This window comes from Triturus cristatus, chromosome 6, assembly GCF_964204655.1.
Source record: "Triturus cristatus chromosome 6, aTriCri1.1, whole genome shotgun sequence".
In the NCBI taxonomy this organism is placed as follows: domain Eukaryota; kingdom Metazoa; phylum Chordata; class Amphibia; order Caudata; family Salamandridae; genus Triturus; species Triturus cristatus.
The window spans coordinates 557274238-557293002 of NC_140589.1; the positions used below are offsets into that span (position 1 = coordinate 557274238).

The window sequence follows — 18765 nt, forward strand, 5'->3', positions numbered from 1 at the left end:
TGTCTGCAGCTTTCGGAACCATGTCCTTATAGCTGTTCTATGATATCGCCTACCATATACTCTTAAAGTGCCTTATAATCTTAAACGGTTATGGTAACTATGGTTTGGCTTTATCAAAACATGTCGTGTAAGGTGTCTAACACTGTGGAATAATACCCCCATGCCATTTCTGGCAATGAGGATATTATTCCTCCCTTCTAGAGGAAGAAGACATGTTGTAACCTACTTACCCGGTTAAAGTTAACCAGAGCCCCAGCATCACAAAATGGATGCTGCTGCCACGACACAAGTCTGACCTCCTGCTGCTGGGAGTGATCCCGGCAAGGGAGGCTTGGACAATAGGTTTCCTGCCTTGGAAGGGTGCGAGCACCACCCCAGACAGGCCTTAGTGTATTGGGGCAGGGAGGGCTGAAAGGAATGAGACATGCCTGGGGCACACAAGGTGCTCCATGCATAGTCCAGTTCAAACCGGTGCTGGGGCACTCCAGCCCCAGCGCGAAACTGGACAAAGGAAAGGGGGTGTAGCCACTCCCCTTCATGGTCCCACCTATAGGAGGGACCTTGCAGGTAGCCCAGCCCAACAGCCCAGTATATTAGTAGCTAGTTGGGCCCTGCTAAATTAGATTAACCTGAATCTGCAACTTGAACAGAAACTCTGGACCTTCGACATTCGACCTCAGGAAGAAGACTGACCAAGGAGTGACCACCCTGGGCAACCAGGCACAGTCCAGCGACCGCTGCTTGCTTTGCGACTGAATCCTACGAGGGACGACTGCAGAGACTGACCAGCGCCGAGACTTCCAGACACCTCTGAACCAGATCCACATCTCCAGCGAAGCTGAGACCCGTGGAGGCGACGAGGGACGTGGGACCGGCGACTTGGGAAAAGTGGCTAGTAACTGACTAGCGCGACTTCTGAGGCTTCCTCGAGGCTGTGCTTGGGGAATTGAGAAGCCCCACTCCCGAGCACCATCTGCAAAGAAGATCAGCTCCCCACACTTCACGTGTTCTGCGTGGGGCCCTTCTGCACCTGTGTTGCTCGACGTGTTGTCCGGTTGCTGGCCCGTTGGCTAGTAGCCTCTGCGACAAGGAACCTTTACTTTCAACTTGCTGGTCCGGCTCCTCCAGACTGGCACCCGCTCCTCTGTGAAAGAGAAGCACCCCAGACCTTCCTGGTCTGCACCAGAAGCAAGTCCTCCATCCTGCGGGGGTTCCGCTTGCCAAGGCTTGTTGGTCCTGACTCGACTTCGACGCCGCCGACAGCAAGAGCCTTCGTGGGACAGCTCATCTCCTGGTCCTGGTCGTCCTCGACGTCTCCTGGTACCCGTGGCTGCTGCGACAAGCTTCACCTCTTCACCTGCATCTTCACGACATCGCCTGGTTCCTTCCTGGTTCCTTCCCGGCTCCTGGCTGGTGACCTAGACTCTGTCCCTTCTACTTGCAGGTTCCTTCCTTCTTGATCCCCACCTTGGGATCCACCGGACACACTTCACTGACTGCCAGCAACTTTCCTTCAGGCATCCATCGAAGTCCACGACAAAACCCGACGCAAGTTCACACCTATGCACCCGCAGCCTAGGTAACTTGGGTACTTCAGTGCTCACAAGGGTATTGACTATCCTAGGGTCTAGTTTCCGAGTCTCGACTTTCTAGCTCTACCAGAAGTGTCCTAAAACTGCTTATTTCTAACTGCTAGTGATTCTATCGACTTTTACGCATTACGCGTGAGTGTTTCCACTCTGCACCTGAATCCTGTGGGCCTCCCACTTCCTAACTGTTGGTAGTATAGTGTAGCCCCAGCGATTCCCTAGGCCTAGGCCTATCCTGTGTTTGTGACAGTGGTCCTTATACCACTTACTTAGTATATGGTTTGCGTGGCCCCTAGGGCCTAACTGTATTACTTACCTGTGTGACTTAATGTATGCTTAAATAAGACTGTGTTGTACTTACCTCGAATCTCATAAAGAGTGCTGAGGGTTTGCCTAGAATAAATACATTCTATTTTTATATATATCTGTTGTGGTGTCCTTTCATTTGGTATTCAAGGGATTACATATGGTATAACAGCTGGCTTCACATGCCATTCAGAGTTTAGCCTAAGACTGCTCTTGTCCATGCTACCACTAGGATAGCTGGTCTATAAGGTTGACTTTACAACTAATCACCATAAGGGTTGTTTGGACTGATATAAGGTGTACACTAGAACTAGTGACATCATACATCAGGCCAACTTCTCACAGTAAGGAATCTAACTAACTAATGTTTCTTACAGATATATCGTTACCGAAGGTAAGTAACTTGTTCATCTAAAAGAAACACGTTAGTTAGATTCCTTACCTTAGAATAGATACCCCAGCAATACCAACCCCGGTGGTGGGTCTGCGAACCAAGATGACACCAGGAAGACCTGGAGAACGGAACGGCCAAGGAAGCCGTCTCTCCGGACTTGGCTGTCCAGGCAATAACGCTTGGCAAACGTGTGCAGCGAGGCCCACGTTGCTGCCCGACAAATGTCCTGCAAAGGGACTCCCCGTCCCAGGGCGGTAGTAGCCGCTGTGGCCCGAGTGGAATGAGCCCGCAGCCTCACAGGAGGTTCCTTCTTAGCCAAGGAATACCAGGCCTTAATGCACAAAACGACCCACCGGCAGAGAGCCCGCCAGGTGTTGAACCACCAGGGTGATGCCCTGATGTTCCAGCCATGTCCAGAGGTGCAGAGCCTCCTGACAAAGGGTCCACGAACCCACCCCGCCCTGTTTGTTGAAATACCACGTGGCGGTGGTGTTGTCCGTGAACACCTGCACCACACTTGCCCGAACATTGGGAAGGAATGCCTTCAGTGCAAGCCGGATCGCCCGCAGTTCCAATAGGTTGATATGGAGTCGGGACTCCGCCGGAGACCAGAGGCCTCTGATCTATGCCTATACCATGCGGCCCCCCCATCCCACGAGGGACGCATCCGTCACCACTACGTGCTCCGGTTGGGGTAGGGAGAGGGATCTGCCACTGACCCAATCGCGGTCGGTGAGCCACCACTGCAACTATCTTGCAGTGCCCTCTCAGATCAAGACGTAGTCGGACAGGTTGCCCCGATGCTGGGCCCACTGGAACTTCAGGTCCCAATGCAGAGCCCGCATCCGCCACCTGGCGTGATGTATCAGCAGGATGCAGGAGGCCATCAGACCCAGTAGCCGCAGTACCAACCTGACCAAGATCCGGGATAAAGGCTGAAAGATCGGAATCAGAGCCTGAATATCCCAAACCCGCTGTTCCGGAGGATAGACCCGGAACTGCGCCGAGTCCAGAACCGCTCCAATGAAAAGGCGCTTCTGGGAGGGACTCAGATGCGACTTCGGCACCTTGATGGAGAACCCCATCAAATGTAGGGGGTCGGCCGTAGTCTGGAGGTGGGAGACGACTGCCTGGGGCGAGCCCACCTTCAACAGCCAGTCCTCGAGAAAGGGGAAGACTGGAACCCCTGATCTGCGCAGATGAGCTGCGACCGCCGCCATCACTTTCGTGAACACCCGAGGGGCACTGGCGAGGCCGAAGGGGAGCACTGTAAACTGAAAATGCTTGTGGCCTACCGTGAACCGCAGGTAACGCTGGTGGGCCGGCAGGACGGGGATGTGGAAATAAGCGTCATGCAAGTCCAACGCTACCATCCAGTCTCCAGAGTCTAGGGCAGCCAGAACCTGAGCTAAGGTGAGCATCTTGAACTTCTCCTTCCAGGGGACGGCGTTGACGCTCCTGAGGTCCAAGATAGGGCGTAGGCCCCTTTTGCCCTTCTTGGGAACCAGAAAGTAGTGGGAATAACAACCCTGACCTACTTCTGGGCCAGGAACGCGCTCGATGGCCCCCTTGGCTAAGAGGGCCGTAACTTCATCCTGCAGAAGTTGCAAGTGATCCCCCGACAAGCAGTGGTACTGCGGTGGCATGGCTGGAGGGGTCGCCTCGAAGGGGAGGGAGTAGCCCCTTCGGACGATTTGCAGCACCCACCTGTCTGATGTGATGGTAAGCCAGTGGAGCAGGTCATGGCGAACTCTGCCTACCACTGGCGTGGAAAGGGCCTGAAAGCTCGGACTCGGAGGGCTTTGAGGTGTATGCTGCTGGGGCGGATGTGGGCTGACCGGCTCTCTGTCCCCCTGCTCCGCCTCGGCGGAATCCACGTCCGCGACCGTGTTGAGGCTGGTTCTGCGGCCTGTGGCTAGACAGACGTGTGGGGGGCCCCTTCCTTGGCCACGAAAGGGGCGAAAAGCGGAAGTTTGCGAGCACGGACCGAGAGGCCCAAGGACTTGGCCGTAGCCCTGGAGTCCTTAAAGCGCTCCAGCACACTATCCGCTTTGTCGCCAAAGAGGTGACGGCCATCGAAGGGCATGTCCATGAGGGTGCTCTGGACATCCCCGGAGATTCGTGGATCTCAGCCGGGCGTGGCGACGAATCGCCACCGTGGTCGCAATTGCCCTGCCTAGCGAGTCCGTTGTGTCAAGCTCACATCGTATCTAGTACCGTGCTGCATCCCGCCCCTCGGCAAGAGCCTGGGCGAGCCGTGTCCGGGCCTCCTCCAGACACTGGTGCAGCACGTCCGCCACCGTATCCCACAAGGAGTGGGTGTAACGGTCCAAAAGGCACGCGGTGTTGATAGACCGCAACCCCAAACTAAGGGAGGAGAACAGTTTCTTCCCAAACTGTTCCAACCTTTTGGATTTCCGATCCGGGGGAGTGGACGGGAAGGCGGTCTGGGAGGTAGAGGCCTGGATAACCAGGCTGTCGGGCGTGGGGTGCACCAACAGAAAGCTGGGGTCGCCCGGTGCGGGGCAGCTGCGCCGAGCCACGTTCCGGTCCACAGGAGGGACTGTGGAGGACTTGGACCAGGTGCCCATCAGAACGTCCGTCAGTGCTTCATTGAACTGCAGCAGAGGCTCCGAGGAGCTTACTGGCAGTTGAAGCACTTCAGTGAGGAGATTAGCCCTCACGGCCACTGCAGGGAGCTCCAGCTGAAGGGCTTCGGCAGCCCTGCGCAGCACCACAGAATAGGTAGCACCCTCCTCCATAGCCACTGAGGGAGGAGAGATGAAGCCATTGACAGGGGAGGTGTCAAGACCACTGGCACCCCCCAGCTCCTCTGCCCAGTCATGATTTAACAGGCACTGCTGTGCCAGAGGGTCCTCAGACCCCTCCCAGTCGTCCCCGTCATCCGACTCTTGGTAGACAGGTGGAAAGGTCGGAGCCGGGCGATAGATGAATCTGTCATCCATCGGCGCCGGAGACGGTGCCGGGTGGCGCCGCTCCGACGCCTAGCCCGGACCGGGACTAAACCTGGGGACGACGTTGTCCGAAGACAGCGCCGGGGGCGGCACCGAAGGGGTCTGCGCCGGCGGAGGGGTCGTAAAGTCGACCGGCGTCGACCGGGACCCAGGCCTGGATCCCACGGGGGCCTGCGGCGTCGGGACCGAAGTCGACGACGGCGCCGGGGCCGCCGGCTCGCTAAGCCTACCAGTCGGGCCTGCGGGGCCCGAAGGCGCGCTGGCAGGCCTCGACGGTGGAGCCAAACTCCTCATGCCCACGAGGAAGTTTCGGATCTCCGCCGGAGTCGCATCAGACCCAGGGACCGGAGGGTATGGAGCCAGATGCGATTCCTTCGGCTCCGACGGAGCCGAGCGGGTGGTGCCACCCGAACCCTCAGCCGAGTCGCGCGACCGGCGAGGGGAGTCAGAAGAGCGATGTCGCCTCTTCGACGACTTCTTACTGTGCCTCGACTTACCAGAATGCGAGGACTTCGACCCTGACGAGCGGTGATGGCTGCAGTCTGCCGGATCTCGAGCAGCTTGCGGGACCGCTCCCGCCTAGCCTTCGAGGTCAAGGCCCGGCAGTCGAGGAACGACTCGGCATCATGGTCGGCCCCAAGGCAGTAGAGACACCGGCGGTGGTGATCCGTGACCGGCATCAGGCGGTGACATGCGTCGCACGGCTTGAATCCAGGCATCCCTACCGGCACCAGGAGTCGAGGTTGACTCGAAATGGGAACCAAAAAAGTTCAAAAAGTTTAGTCAAAAAGTGACTAAAAGGGTAAGCTCTTCCCGGATATGCGCTTACTGGCGCTGAAAAAAGAAGAACTGACGTCAGTGCGCAAGGGCGGCGTCTAAGTACTCCGACAACGTAATCCCAGCGATCACAACGCCGACGACAGACGCGGAGCCGCAGACGACGCGCAGGGGTATTGCTGACGAAAAATCTTTCCGGATCCAGCCTGACGCCTGGGGATATTCTAAGGTAGGAATCTAACTAACGTGTTTGTAGGAGAGTAGGGTCTGCTTTCTATGTTCACCCCCACTTTTTGCTTTTGCTTCACTGGTTATCAACTTAGATGTGGTTGTGGGCCTGCCAATCAGACCCAGAGCCCTGCTGTTCTCTCTCTAAATTTATACTATGTACTTTAGGTGCATAACCCAATTGGTTAGGATCACCTTATTGGCCCCTGTACAGTGTACCCTAGGTACCCAGGGCATAGGTGTACCCTAGGCCTACCAGGGGCTGCAGCATGTATTATGCCACCCCTGGCCTGGCCTTCCATTATGACACAACTGGCTGATCACTCAGCTGGGGCAAGGTTGTGTAATCACTCCTTGCTTAGGTGTAGTATTCCTATACCTACCTTATATATAGACACATGTGTACCTATCAGCCACTCCTATGGCAGGCCTTAACAATCCTGGAGGCAGAGTGCTTGGTAACATGTGAGATGGTGCTCTAGCATGAGCTGAGCCTGTCTGCAGTGTTCGGAACCATGCCCTTATAGCTGTTCTATGATATAGCCTACCATATACTCTTAAAGTGCCTTATAATCTTAAACGGTTATGGTAACTATGGTTTGGCTTTATCGAAACATGTTGTGTAAGGTGTCTAACACTTTGGAATAATACCCCCATACCATTTCTGGCGATGAGGATATTATTCCACCCTTCTGGAGGGAGAAGACATGTTGAAACCTACTTACCCGTTTAAAGTTAACCAGAGCCCCAGCATCACAAAATGGATGCTGCTGCCACAGACACAAGTCTGACCTCCTGCTGCTGGGAGTCCTTACAGCGAGGGAGGCTTGGACAATAGGTTTCCTGCCTTGGGAGGTGGGAGCACCACCCTAGACAGGATTTAGTGTATTGGGGCTGGGAGGGTTGAATGAAACTAGACACTGCCTGGGGCACACAAGGTGTCCCATGCATAGTCCAGTTCAAACCGGCGCTGGGGCACTCCAGCCCCAGCTCTGGCGTGAAACTGGACAAAGGAAAGGGGGTGTAACCACTCCCCTTCCTGGTCCCACCCATAGGAGGGACCTTGCAGGTAGCCCAGCCCACTAGCCCAATATATCAGTAGGTAGCTGAGCCCTGCTAAATTGGATTAACCTGAATCTGCAACTTTTACAGAAACTCTGGACCTTCGCCATTCGACCTCAGGAAGAAGACTGAAGAAATCTCCCTTGTGGCCAAGGAGTGACCAACCAGGCACCATCCAGCGACCGCTGCTTTGCGACTGATCCTACGAGGGACGACTGCAGAGACTGACCAGCGCCGAGACTTCCAGACACCTCTGACCCAGATCCACATCTACAGCGAAGCTGAGACCCGTGGAGGCGACGAGGGACGTGGGACCGGCGACTTGGGAAAAGTGGCTAGTACCTGAGTAGCGCGATTTCCGAGGCTCCCTCGAGGCTGTGCTTGGGGAATTGAGAAGCCCCCATCCCAAGCACCATCTGCAAAGACCACCAGCTCCCCACACTTCACGTGTTCTGCGTGGGGCCCTTCTGCACCTGAGTTGCTCGACGTGTTGTCCTGTTGCTGGCCCGTTGGCTAGTGACTTCTGCGACAACGAACATTTGTTTTCAACTTGCTGGTCCGGCTCCTCCAGACTGGCACCCGCTCCTCTGTGAAAGAGAAGCACCCCAGACCTTCCTGGTCTGCACCAGAAGCAAGTCCTCCATCCTGCGTGGGTTCCGCTTGCCAAGGCTTGTTGGGTCCTGACTCTACTTCGCCGCCGCCGACAGCAAGAGCCTTCATGGGACAGCTCACCTCCTGGTCCTGGTCGTCCGACGCCTCCTGGTACCCGTGACTGCTGCGACAAGCTTCACCTCTTCACGACATCGCCTGGTTCCTTCCTGGTTCCTTCCCGGCTCCTGGCTGGTGACCTAGACTCTGTCCCTTCTGCTTGCAGGTTCCTTCCTTCTTGATCCCATCCTTGGGATCCACCGGACACTCTTCACTGACTGCCTGTCAGCAACTTTCCTTCAGGCATCCATAGGAGTCAACGACGAAACCCGACGCAAGTTCACACCTATGCACCCGCAGCCCGTGGGTTAAGTAACTCGAGCATTTCGGTGCTCACAAGGGTATTGACTATCCAAGGGTCTAGTTTCCGAGTCTCGACTTCCTAGCCATACCAGAAGTGTCCTAAAACTGCTAATTTCTAATAACTTGCATTTCTATCGACTTTTACGCATTAAGCGTGAGTGTTTCCACTCTGCACCTGAATCCCATGGGCCTCCCACTTCCTAACCTTTGGTAGTATAGTGTAGCCCCAGCGATTCCCTAGGCCTAGGCCTATCCTGTGTTCGTGACAGTGGTTCTTATACTACTTACTTAGTATATGGTTTGCGTGGCCCCTAGGGCCTAACTGTATTACTTACCTGTGTGACTTAATGTATGCTTAAATAAGACTGTGTTGTACTTACCTCGAATCTCATAAAGAGTGCTGAGGGTTTGACTAGAATAAATACATTCTATTTTTATATACATCTGTTGTGGTGTCCTTTCATTTGGTATTCAAGGGATTACATATGGTATAACAGCTGGCTTCACATGCCATTCAGAGTTTAGCCTAAGACTGCTCTTGTCCATGCTACCACTAGGATAGCTGGTCTATAAGGTTGACTTGACAACCAATCACCATAAGGGTTGTTTGGACTGATACAAGGTGTACACTAGAACTAGTGACATCATACATCATGCCAACTTCTCAGTGTTTCTTTCAGATATGTTGTTTAATAAGCAGTTTGAAAACAGATCACGCTAAGTACAACATCTAATGGTAAAAGTAGAGACTAAGATCTTGAAGACTTACATCAAATGAACTATTGTCATTCTCTGAATTTCCTCCTGGATTGGTTTGCTCTCCCAACACTGATTTAACACTGCTATTGCGGACATTTGCCAGTTGCTTTTGTCTGTCTCCAGCATCTGATGAATTATCACGTAGATGTTCCTAAAGGTTATGTAACAGAAAATGAACAATGAAATTACAGCTACTGAAGAAAAAGTTTTCTAAATAATTTTAAGTGGGATTTTAATGCAGAGGAGCCAATAATAGTTAACTACTATAAAATCCCCGATACAACAATGCAATTTATAGGGAGATTTAGAAACTGGTGCATGGGATTCACCATAGTAACTGCTAGTCATTTATCTAAGCCTAGGGTGGCACCAGAACACAAGCAATATCACTTTAAAAAGGACAGACTAGTATGTTACCAACCCCAAAGCTCTGATTTTAATTCTTTCAACATCAGTTATATAAATTCACATACAACAATGCACTTTTGTATATGAACCAAGCAGAAGGGGTGATGCATGCACCTTATGAATCAAGAATTACGATGGCGAGAAAGGAACACATCAGTACATCATGAATTATCTGCATTGAATTCATAAAACAAACATCTCCACCTATGAGGGAGACCCAAGAATATTTTGTAAAACAAAGGGGAAAGAAACTACGATGAATATATATCTCAAATTAATGTTGTTGTTAAAAACCTATCTAAATATCCATTACCCATTGACAAATCAGAACTGGACACGAAAGTGCATATGACCGCATTCCCAGCTCACTCCCTTTTTATGTAGAAAGCAATACAATGATGGAACACTTAAAATTAGATACAGGTAAATATTCTAGACGGATTTACCTTCCACTGACTTTTGCGAGCTCATAGTGTCACTAAACACATGTAACCGCCACTTGCAAATAATGTTCCACATCACAAGAGAGAAATAAATTAAAAGATGAATTACCTTTGGTAACAGTCTAGCTGGTGAACATTCGAACTGCAGATTATTAACCTTGTAAATTAGTTCCCCCAGGCATCAGAATGGATCCAGAAACTCAAAAGCAGTACCCTAACGTGCAAGTAGGTGGCAATGCGTTGCTTTGCGACAGCATAGTTTTCTCTTGATGTCACAGGTCGGGCCACAAACGTGGGCAAGGCTTGCTTTTTAAGGGTTGTCTGGGCCCGCAGACGTACAGTCCATCAGCAAATTGGCTTGACAATTGTGCAAATCTCTAGTTAAGGACATTTTAAAATGGAAAAGAGTCCATTCCATAGAACAGGGAGGTGGGAGAGTGACGGCGAATCTGAGATTAGATAAAGTATCAACCAGAAAGAGCGTTACCAGACGTAAGTATATTTTCCTTCTGATGGATACTTCTAACATACGATTCCTCGCATTGGAAATAGATACCAAAGCCATTCTTTACCTGGTGACGGGTCTGGCTAATCATCAAGGCAATAGTCCTTCATTGAAATGTGCACGGAGGTCCATATAGCAGCCTGACAGATATCCAAGACAGGCACAGGGCCGGCTTTTGGGCAGGGCGACCGCACCAGGTGCCAAGGTCAGGGGGGCGCCGGCCGCCACCTACGTCTCTTACTCTTAAATCAGCACTCACTGAGCCTGCCTGCACTGTTAAACGGTTGTCCCCTCTTTCTTTTCTACGATGTATCTTCGTAGAAATGGAAAGAGAGGAAAACCGTGTTACCAAATCAGGAGGCACGCTTTTGTTTTGCCCGCCCATGCGTTGCTCTAAGTGTTGAACGTTTGATTGGATTTGGATTGGCCCTGTAACTGAAACCGTTACCTACCTCGCGGGGGCGGGCATTGGAAAACTCGCAGATACTCTTCCGGTGGCTAATGTTACTGGTGGTTGCACGCGCTCTCCGACAGTCCACGGGATTTTTGGCAGTGGCACAGAGACTGAGCCTCCTCTCTGCAGCAACATAAAGTGAGTTAGGTGACGGTCTACTTTTTTAAAATCAATCAAGAATTTAAATGTGCACTGTGCACAAACAATATAGGGTGGTGACCTACCCTCCTTCTCAGGCCCGGTTTTAGCGACCCAAACATGAGCCTTGGCCCTCGCAGTGAGGGCTTGAAGGCAGGCGCGCAAAGAACACGTCGTGTGTGTCAGCCCGGGCAGAGACAGCTTACCGGCGTGCGCACACACAACGTTTTTAGACATTATCGAAGCCGCACCAGAGTACTTCACAGGTCTTTAAAAGACCATTTTCATCTTAACGAGGCTTTATTTTTTCACCCCTTCATCTCCACATTCCCGGCAATGGCCACAATGTTCTGCTGCGTGGATATTTCTTTTTCTATGCAGCGCAGGAGAACATACGTTTGTTTATTCATATTCACCTTTCCTGACTCCTGCAGCTGCTCATCACAGCAGGCTGTGACACAAAGTTTGACTAACGGAGTAGGTAAGAGAATGTGTTACTAATACGTTTTTCTTTTTAAAATATGCGCAGGCCCAGCAGGGCACATACTTCGTGTGTGATGCAGGACAACAATAAGACAATAAAAGATGCCCAGATAACGCTGGTGATTAATGATCCTGCTGGAGAGCAATCATTTGTCTGTCAGTAGTTTTTAAATGCAGATGAACTGTATTTTATGTGGAAGCTCAGTGGGTTACTGCCTTTGTCACAGAGATCCTTTTGTTACTTACAGTTCAGAAGTTACAATCCAAACATAGGACAGTGACCAATGAACTGTCATCAAAGAGCTGCATACAAACATGAATGGTATAGTTAGAACTTCGCTTTCTTTTTTTGTGACATATTTAGAACTTCCCCAGTCTTTCATTATTCTAATTTTGATAAAATGAGTATGTTTGGGCAGATATACATTTTTATCAGTAAAGCTTAACCGACCCCATGGAATACTCTTTAAATCCTAAGGTTGTGTTTCCCCAGACCAAACCCTCTTAAAATATCCGGCCCACCAGCATGGATGAAATGTGATTCATACACCTTGTAATCCTCATTTGCTTATGTGGCATTCCCTGTATACTGATTTATATACTTGTATGATTCATTGTCTCTGTATAATGTGTGCGTGGTGTAAAGTACTGACACACACTACACTGATATGAGTAGCACTATACAACAAATGAAATGCATATGAGAGAGGGGCTACTTAAAGATGAGGGGCTCTGTTGGAGGGTGGCAGTGAGGGAATCCGAGGTAGTAGCTAGTGGAGAGAGAAGTTTTTCTAAGTTAAAGTTAATTAAAACATATTTAAGATCCACAATGAAAGATGAAAGGCTATCATCTTTGGCAATCCTATCCATTGAAAATTATATTGCACAACAACTGGACTTATCCACATCAATATTGGCATTTGCAAAAATGAAAGCCCGTAAAGTTCAATTTTCATGAAATTTGCAAATTGTTTTTACAAAATTAACAGTTAGAAATTGTTAATAATTACATCAACAAGATGTATATTGTTTTGGGCTATAAAATAAGCTATAATTGACTGATGGTGTTGTAATATCTGTTCCCCATCTAATCCCTATTTAATTTACATGACATTTGAGCATACATTTTATATATTATAAAATGTATCCTGTATATATTTAATATGCGGTTGAGAAACCATACAACTCAACACAAAAAATGTTTGCTGGGGAAGTTGCGGGGGGGGGGCGCCAACAAAGATTGTCGCACAGGGCGCCACAATCTCTAAAGCCGGCTCTGGACAGGCACTCCACTCTAACAATGCAGTAGTAGCAGCCTTACCACGAGTGGAATGAGCCTGCAATCCTTCGAGGGGCTGCTTTTTAGCTAAAGTGTGGCAAATTTTAAAGCAGAGTACTATCCATCTAAATATATTTCTTTTCTGCGCTGCCTTGCACTACTTTACCCCCAAGAAACCAATAAAGAACTAATTTTCCACTCGTTGGTCCCGGGTACAATCAATATAAACAAGCACTGGCATAGCCAATAGGTGTCGCCTTTGCAACCTTATAAGTGAATAGCTATGTAGCACAAAAGATTTATCAATGTACATTTAAATACAATGGGGAGGCAGTATACAAGACTTTGCGCTTCCACATCTCTCACTAAGCTTTGTTAATGTGATGTGCAAAAAGTTGCAGACACATGCGATATCCAAAATAAAAATCCTGATTTTTTGAAGGGTTGGTAGGTGTGGGATTAAATCTGGTATTTGTTTTACATGTTAATGTTTTGAAAGTAGCTGCATATTAGAACAGCAAAACATGTAGCATAATATCCATAGCTAACGACTTGAACCCTGTTCTCCCCTTTCTAAGTTTCAGCGTGCCCTCTCCATGCCAATCACCCCCAAAAAAAGCAGAGACATGCTGCTACTTTGGGCCTAGCCCACCAGGTATAGTTTTCAGAGTGCAGATTTTTCATAGAGCATGCATGGTGCTGCTGAATGCCGGACAAATCTGGAAAGGGCAAATGTCAGTGACATGCTGACAGCTCAACATCCGGTACAGCAGTCTCGAGGGAGGAGGGGGTTAGAGGGGCACATTTTGCTCACCTCTAACATCTTGCTGTGAGCGACCTGCACGCGCCGTCTCTGGGATGCAATAAAACAAATTGCTTTCTGCAGGTGATGCGATTTCTTGGGCACTGGGCAGAGGCATGCGATTTACCTCCGCTGCTTGTGTACAAAATCACGAAGGCCACCATGTGACAAAGTGCCATCTTTCTTGCATGGTATGCCCCCACTTTTTGCTAAATTGCTGAATGTACTTCGATTGAGTGTACCCTGGGTTCCTGCCAATCAGGTGCCCAGGGCCTATGTTCCTTCCTTAAACCACACAAACTCCAAATTGGCAAACCCTAGCCACATGTCAGCCCCTAGTAAATGGTACCCTAGGTACCCAGGGCCTTGTGACCAGGGAAGGCCTCTAAGGGCTGCAGCACTCATTGTGCCACCCTCAGAGGCCCTGTACCCTTACACGCACACACTGCCCTTGCAGGCTGAGTGTCTGGGTGCAGGACAAAACAAAGAGTCGACATGGCACACATCACTGTGTACCATGCCCATCACCTACACTGCCAAGGCATATGTCAGCCACCCCTCTAGCTGGGTGCATTACGCCTATGGTGTGGGCACAGGAGCCCTGTGCCCCTACAGTACCCGGGTCCATTCCTGGGCACTGTAAGTGCAGTGCTGTCATTTAAGAATACATGGTGCTGAGAGCTTGTCAAACACGAGCTCCACAGCACCATATTGGCAACACTGAAGCCTGGGAAGTTTGGTATCAAACTTCTCAGCACATTGAACCCACACTGATGCCAGTGTAGGATTTAATGTACTAAGCACCCCAGAGGGCATCTTAGAAGATGCCCCCTTACAGCTAACTTGCAATCCACGTCTGCTCTGAGGCTGCCCAGGCTGCCACACAGCAGACACGTTGCTGGACCCCTGGGTGGGAGAGCCCCTGCTCTCCCGGGCCTGCAACAATGCACATCCTGGGTGAGGTGAGAAATCTCCTCCCCCAGGATGAGCAAAGGGAAGCTTCAAAGGCCTGCGCCAGTTGGAGTTTCCCCAGGCCACTGCAACCCCCCACTCTGGCGGGAAGCTTGGCCGGAAACCCCATACAAGGACAGGGGATGTGCCAGCCTGCCCACCCCACCCCTCAGGTGGGGGAGGCGAGGTGAAGCACATCTCCGGGCTCTCGCCATCTTGAAGATGGGAGGCCCTACCCTATCAGGATTAGGCTACTGCCCCCCTCCCACAGGAGAGAGGCAGGATAGGGGGTGTACCCACCCCAGGACAAGGACCCATTGGTCCCTGGCCTTCACCTACCTGTAACGCCCCTAAATCTAGTATTTAGGGGCCCCCTGAACCTTCCTTCGATAGATTCCAGATAGAAAAACGACAAGAAGAGCAAGAAGAACAAAGACCTGCCCTGCAGCTGCTAAAAAGAGAAGAAGACACCAACTGCTTTGGCCCCAGCCCTACCGGCCTGTCGACTCTCGAACCTGCACCAGCGCGGCATCCCACGTGGCCAGCAACCTCACCAACCCCGGAGGACCTGGCTACCTTTTAGCTCTAAGCCCCTGGGACTCCCACGAGTAGAGGCTCTACTCAAGAAACCTACTTGCTATCCCTGGCACCAGCCCGGGACCGCGGACCCAACACACTCTGCACCAGCCAAGCCTGGCCAGTGCCGGAGTGGACAAAGACCCAGAGGACGACCCCACGGCGACTGTGACCCAGAGTCCGGCACCCAAGGACCCCCCTCGACATCCCGGAAGAAGCCTGCAGCCTCAGAACCAAGTGCCACCCCAGCCGCGATCAACCAGAGGGTAAGATTCCCGACGTCAAAAGGCACCCCTGCACCCGGCGCCCTGCGACCCCCTGTGCCCAATCCCGGGGTACCCACCTAACCTACAACTACCCAACTTACCTCTCGAAGTGGTGGTGGCACCTGAAACATCCTCGTCCCCGAGAGCCTGCAGCCTCTTTCCAAACCGGAACATTCCCATTGATTTCCATTGAGCGCCCTAAGGCTCAAAAGCACCCTGCACCCAGCCGCCCGAGTGGCCCTGGCAGTGCCCTCTCTACACTAACCTACTTCCCCACTTGCCCTGAGTAAGTGACCAGGAGCCCAGCTCCCACAGCCGCGTGGCTTGCCAGACAGCAGCCACCAACCAAGGCCCCCCTATCCCTCATAGGATAACATTGGGCCCAACTCTCTCTGCACCCGGCCGTCCTGAAACCGCTGAGGGTGAACCAACTGTACCTACCTGACACTGGGGGACCCCTGAGTCCATACCCGGAATTTCAACACTACCAGTCGAGTACTTACCCTTAAACCGCTAACTTCATTTTCCTCATAGGGTAACATTGACTGGCTTTTTCTTCAAAAATCTTCTAAGTGTGAACTTTTCAAAACTGCAAAAATTCACCAAAAATCAGCCAAGTGACAAAAACGAATTTACTCACCTGCTCCTAGGTGAGCTCCCAGTGCTGGATCTTGGTGCCCAGCCCTGACTCTGAAAAGTGTTCACAACTATACTTACTTCTAACTCATTTTTCTCCCATAGGAAACCATTGTCTGCTTTTCTGTGAAATTTCTTCTAAGTGTCTACTTTTGCAAATTTGAAATATTCTTTTAAAATCGTACCATTTCTGCAAACGAAATTACTTACCTGCTTTTGATAAGGACCCCAGTCCTGGGTCTAGGCACCCAGTCCTGGATTACTAAAGTAACGATAAAGTACTCTACCTGCAATTTGAATTTCTTGCCATAGAGATCCATTGAATGTTTTCTGTGAAATATTTTCTAAGTGCTAACTTTTGAAATAGCTAAATATTATTTAAAAATCATTACAGTTATTAAGTCGACTTTCATCACTTGATTCTGAATACTGACCCCAGGCTGGTTCTAGGATCCAGACCTGGAATTCCAAAAGTAATCTGAAAAGTAATTTATTACAAATAACCTGAATTTACCATTGAGCTCAATGCATTGTTATGTTTAGGAAATAGGATTGTTTATTGCAACCAACTGTGACTGTTTACACAAATTTATTGCTTGAAACAAAAGTATTTATATTCAACCTCTCATTCTGAGAAAGTATATTTTTACCCCCTTTGTGGTTCTAAAAATAAAACAAGCATATATTTTATATATACAAATCATTGGCCTAGAGTTCAGTTATTGAGTGTGTGAAACCATTTGCTGGCTGAGTGTGTACAATAAATGCTTTACACTGTCCTCTGGTACTGCCTTACTGCTCGACCAAGCTACCACTTTTGAGAGTAAGGTCATACCTAACTTTGACCTCTATCAGCCTCTGGGGGACTGTGGACTCTGTACACCCTGTACCTATTAGGGAACAGTATATACAGAGCCACTTTCTCACACACCACTGCACAGGTCATGAGAAGAAGCAGCACCGAGAGTCCGATCTCCGCCAAACTCCAGGATTTCTTGCCAGCTGTAGTCGATTTCTCCACAATTATCCATCTGGCTTTCCCATTACCCTATTATTGTAACTCTGGGAGGAATTAACAAGAATCTGGCCTTTGAGACCCATTGGCTCACCCAGTGCCTTTTTGTTCATGCTGTACAGCATTGGCTGGAAATAAGGTATGATGATGTAGGTGTGTCTTTTAAAAGGAAAGCATATGTGTCAGATTCAAGTGACATGGGAGCAAATAATTTCATTTAGCTATTCAAGGTATATTGGTAAAAAAGAAAATATCAAAGGAAGTAGCACAAAAGAGATTACTATTATAAAGTAGAAGGGCCAGCAGCAATATGCTGACTGCCCACCTTCCCTTAAAAAGTTTAGGAGGTGCAGAAAGCAACAGGTGTTGGTGAGCCAGGGAGAAAGCAGCCCACAAGGAAGTGTAATACAGGCACGAGGAGAAAGATAAGCACAGGGGCGAAGGAAGCACATGGATGAGAGGGATCAACATGGACATCAGGAGGGACACAACCAAAAACACCTACATGTGCTTAAACAAAAAGTAGTTTCCTAAAAGTGAGCAGTGGAAGAGCACAAGTAATGAGGGTATGTCCCAGGAGAGGGCCAAACCCAAGATTGACAAGGCAAAACATTGAATAATACAAAGCAGGGGGAAAAACAGACAATAAAGGCAGACAATGGTAAGCAAATTCAATATAAAAGTTCAATATAAAAATGACACAGAAAGATGACAATATAAGCAGAAAACGCTATGGGGGCGTGGCCAAGATGGCCACCATGGCGGTCGTGCCTAGCTGAGGATCTGAGAGCAGGCTTCCACCTCAACCCTTTACATGTAGCCCAGCTGGTCGCCGATGATGTCCAGCGACACCAGACTACATCTGGCATCCAATGCCTGCACCTGCGACAGCCGTGTAGCCTCGTAATGGCTGGAATCCGGCCTAACGACAGGGGAACGGCGCAGAGCACAAGATGGCACCTGTCTCCTCGGAGAATCCCCGCCGCGGCTATTGAGCCGCCGAGAGCCTGCAGAACTCCCGCGGCCCCGTGCAGGGACCCTGGTGCCACAAAATCAAACCAGCTGAACAAAAGCCACAAGAGGGGATATCGACAGCCAGGGGAGCGTAAGAGCGCTGCACGCTCACGTTGCACTAGTAACAAGAGCCCCGAAGTGACCGCCATCCACCACCCGGGCCTCACCTGTCTCCCACCCGTGAAGCGGATGAGGCTCCCTGCATACCCGCTGTCACCGAGGCGGAATGTCTGGACAGCATCGGGGGCGATCCGGTGGACGTGGAGGCCTTGTGGGCACCGCCGCCAATCCAGCCGATTATGAAAGAGGAGGATCCATGCGGCCTGCCTCCTGTGACCCCGGACTGCTGGCGACGACCATGTGAGCCGTTCGGCGGTGCTGGAAAGCTGGCGGGAGGCCCTGTTTACCCTGAGTAAAATGCTGTAGGCCGCGACCGTTAGGCGGCCTGCCTGACTCTAAGATGGCGGCCCTGTGAGACTTACACTGCCGACTGCTGTGCGATAAGCAGCGAGAGCCCCCGCCAGTGCCCACAGCCAGCACCCGCATCAGCGCATGCCAGGGCCTGAAGATCGACGAGCACTGATGTCCCCGCAATCAACATCAAATAAAGAACCAGCCTGACTGCACCGGAGAGTACTGGCCTGAGCACCGCCCGCTACTGAGACATACCGAGGCAGAACTGCCAGCAACTGGT

At 50.6% G+C, this 18765-nt stretch overlaps 1 protein-coding gene across 4 annotated transcripts in view; it reads right to left on the reverse strand.

The window, feature by feature from the left end:
• PHIP (PHIP subunit of CUL4-Ring ligase complex) overlaps positions 1-18765 on the reverse strand; it is a 1862070-nt gene that overhangs the window by 1046941 nt on the left and 796364 nt on the right. For all 4 annotated transcript variants that reach the window (XM_085610989.1, XM_085610988.1, XM_085610991.1 and 1 more), the window contains exon 21: positions 9112-9252. In XM_085610989.1, the coding sequence (XP_085467115.1) occupies positions 9112-9252 (141 nt within the window). The remainder of the gene's footprint in view (positions 1-9111; positions 9253-18765) is intronic.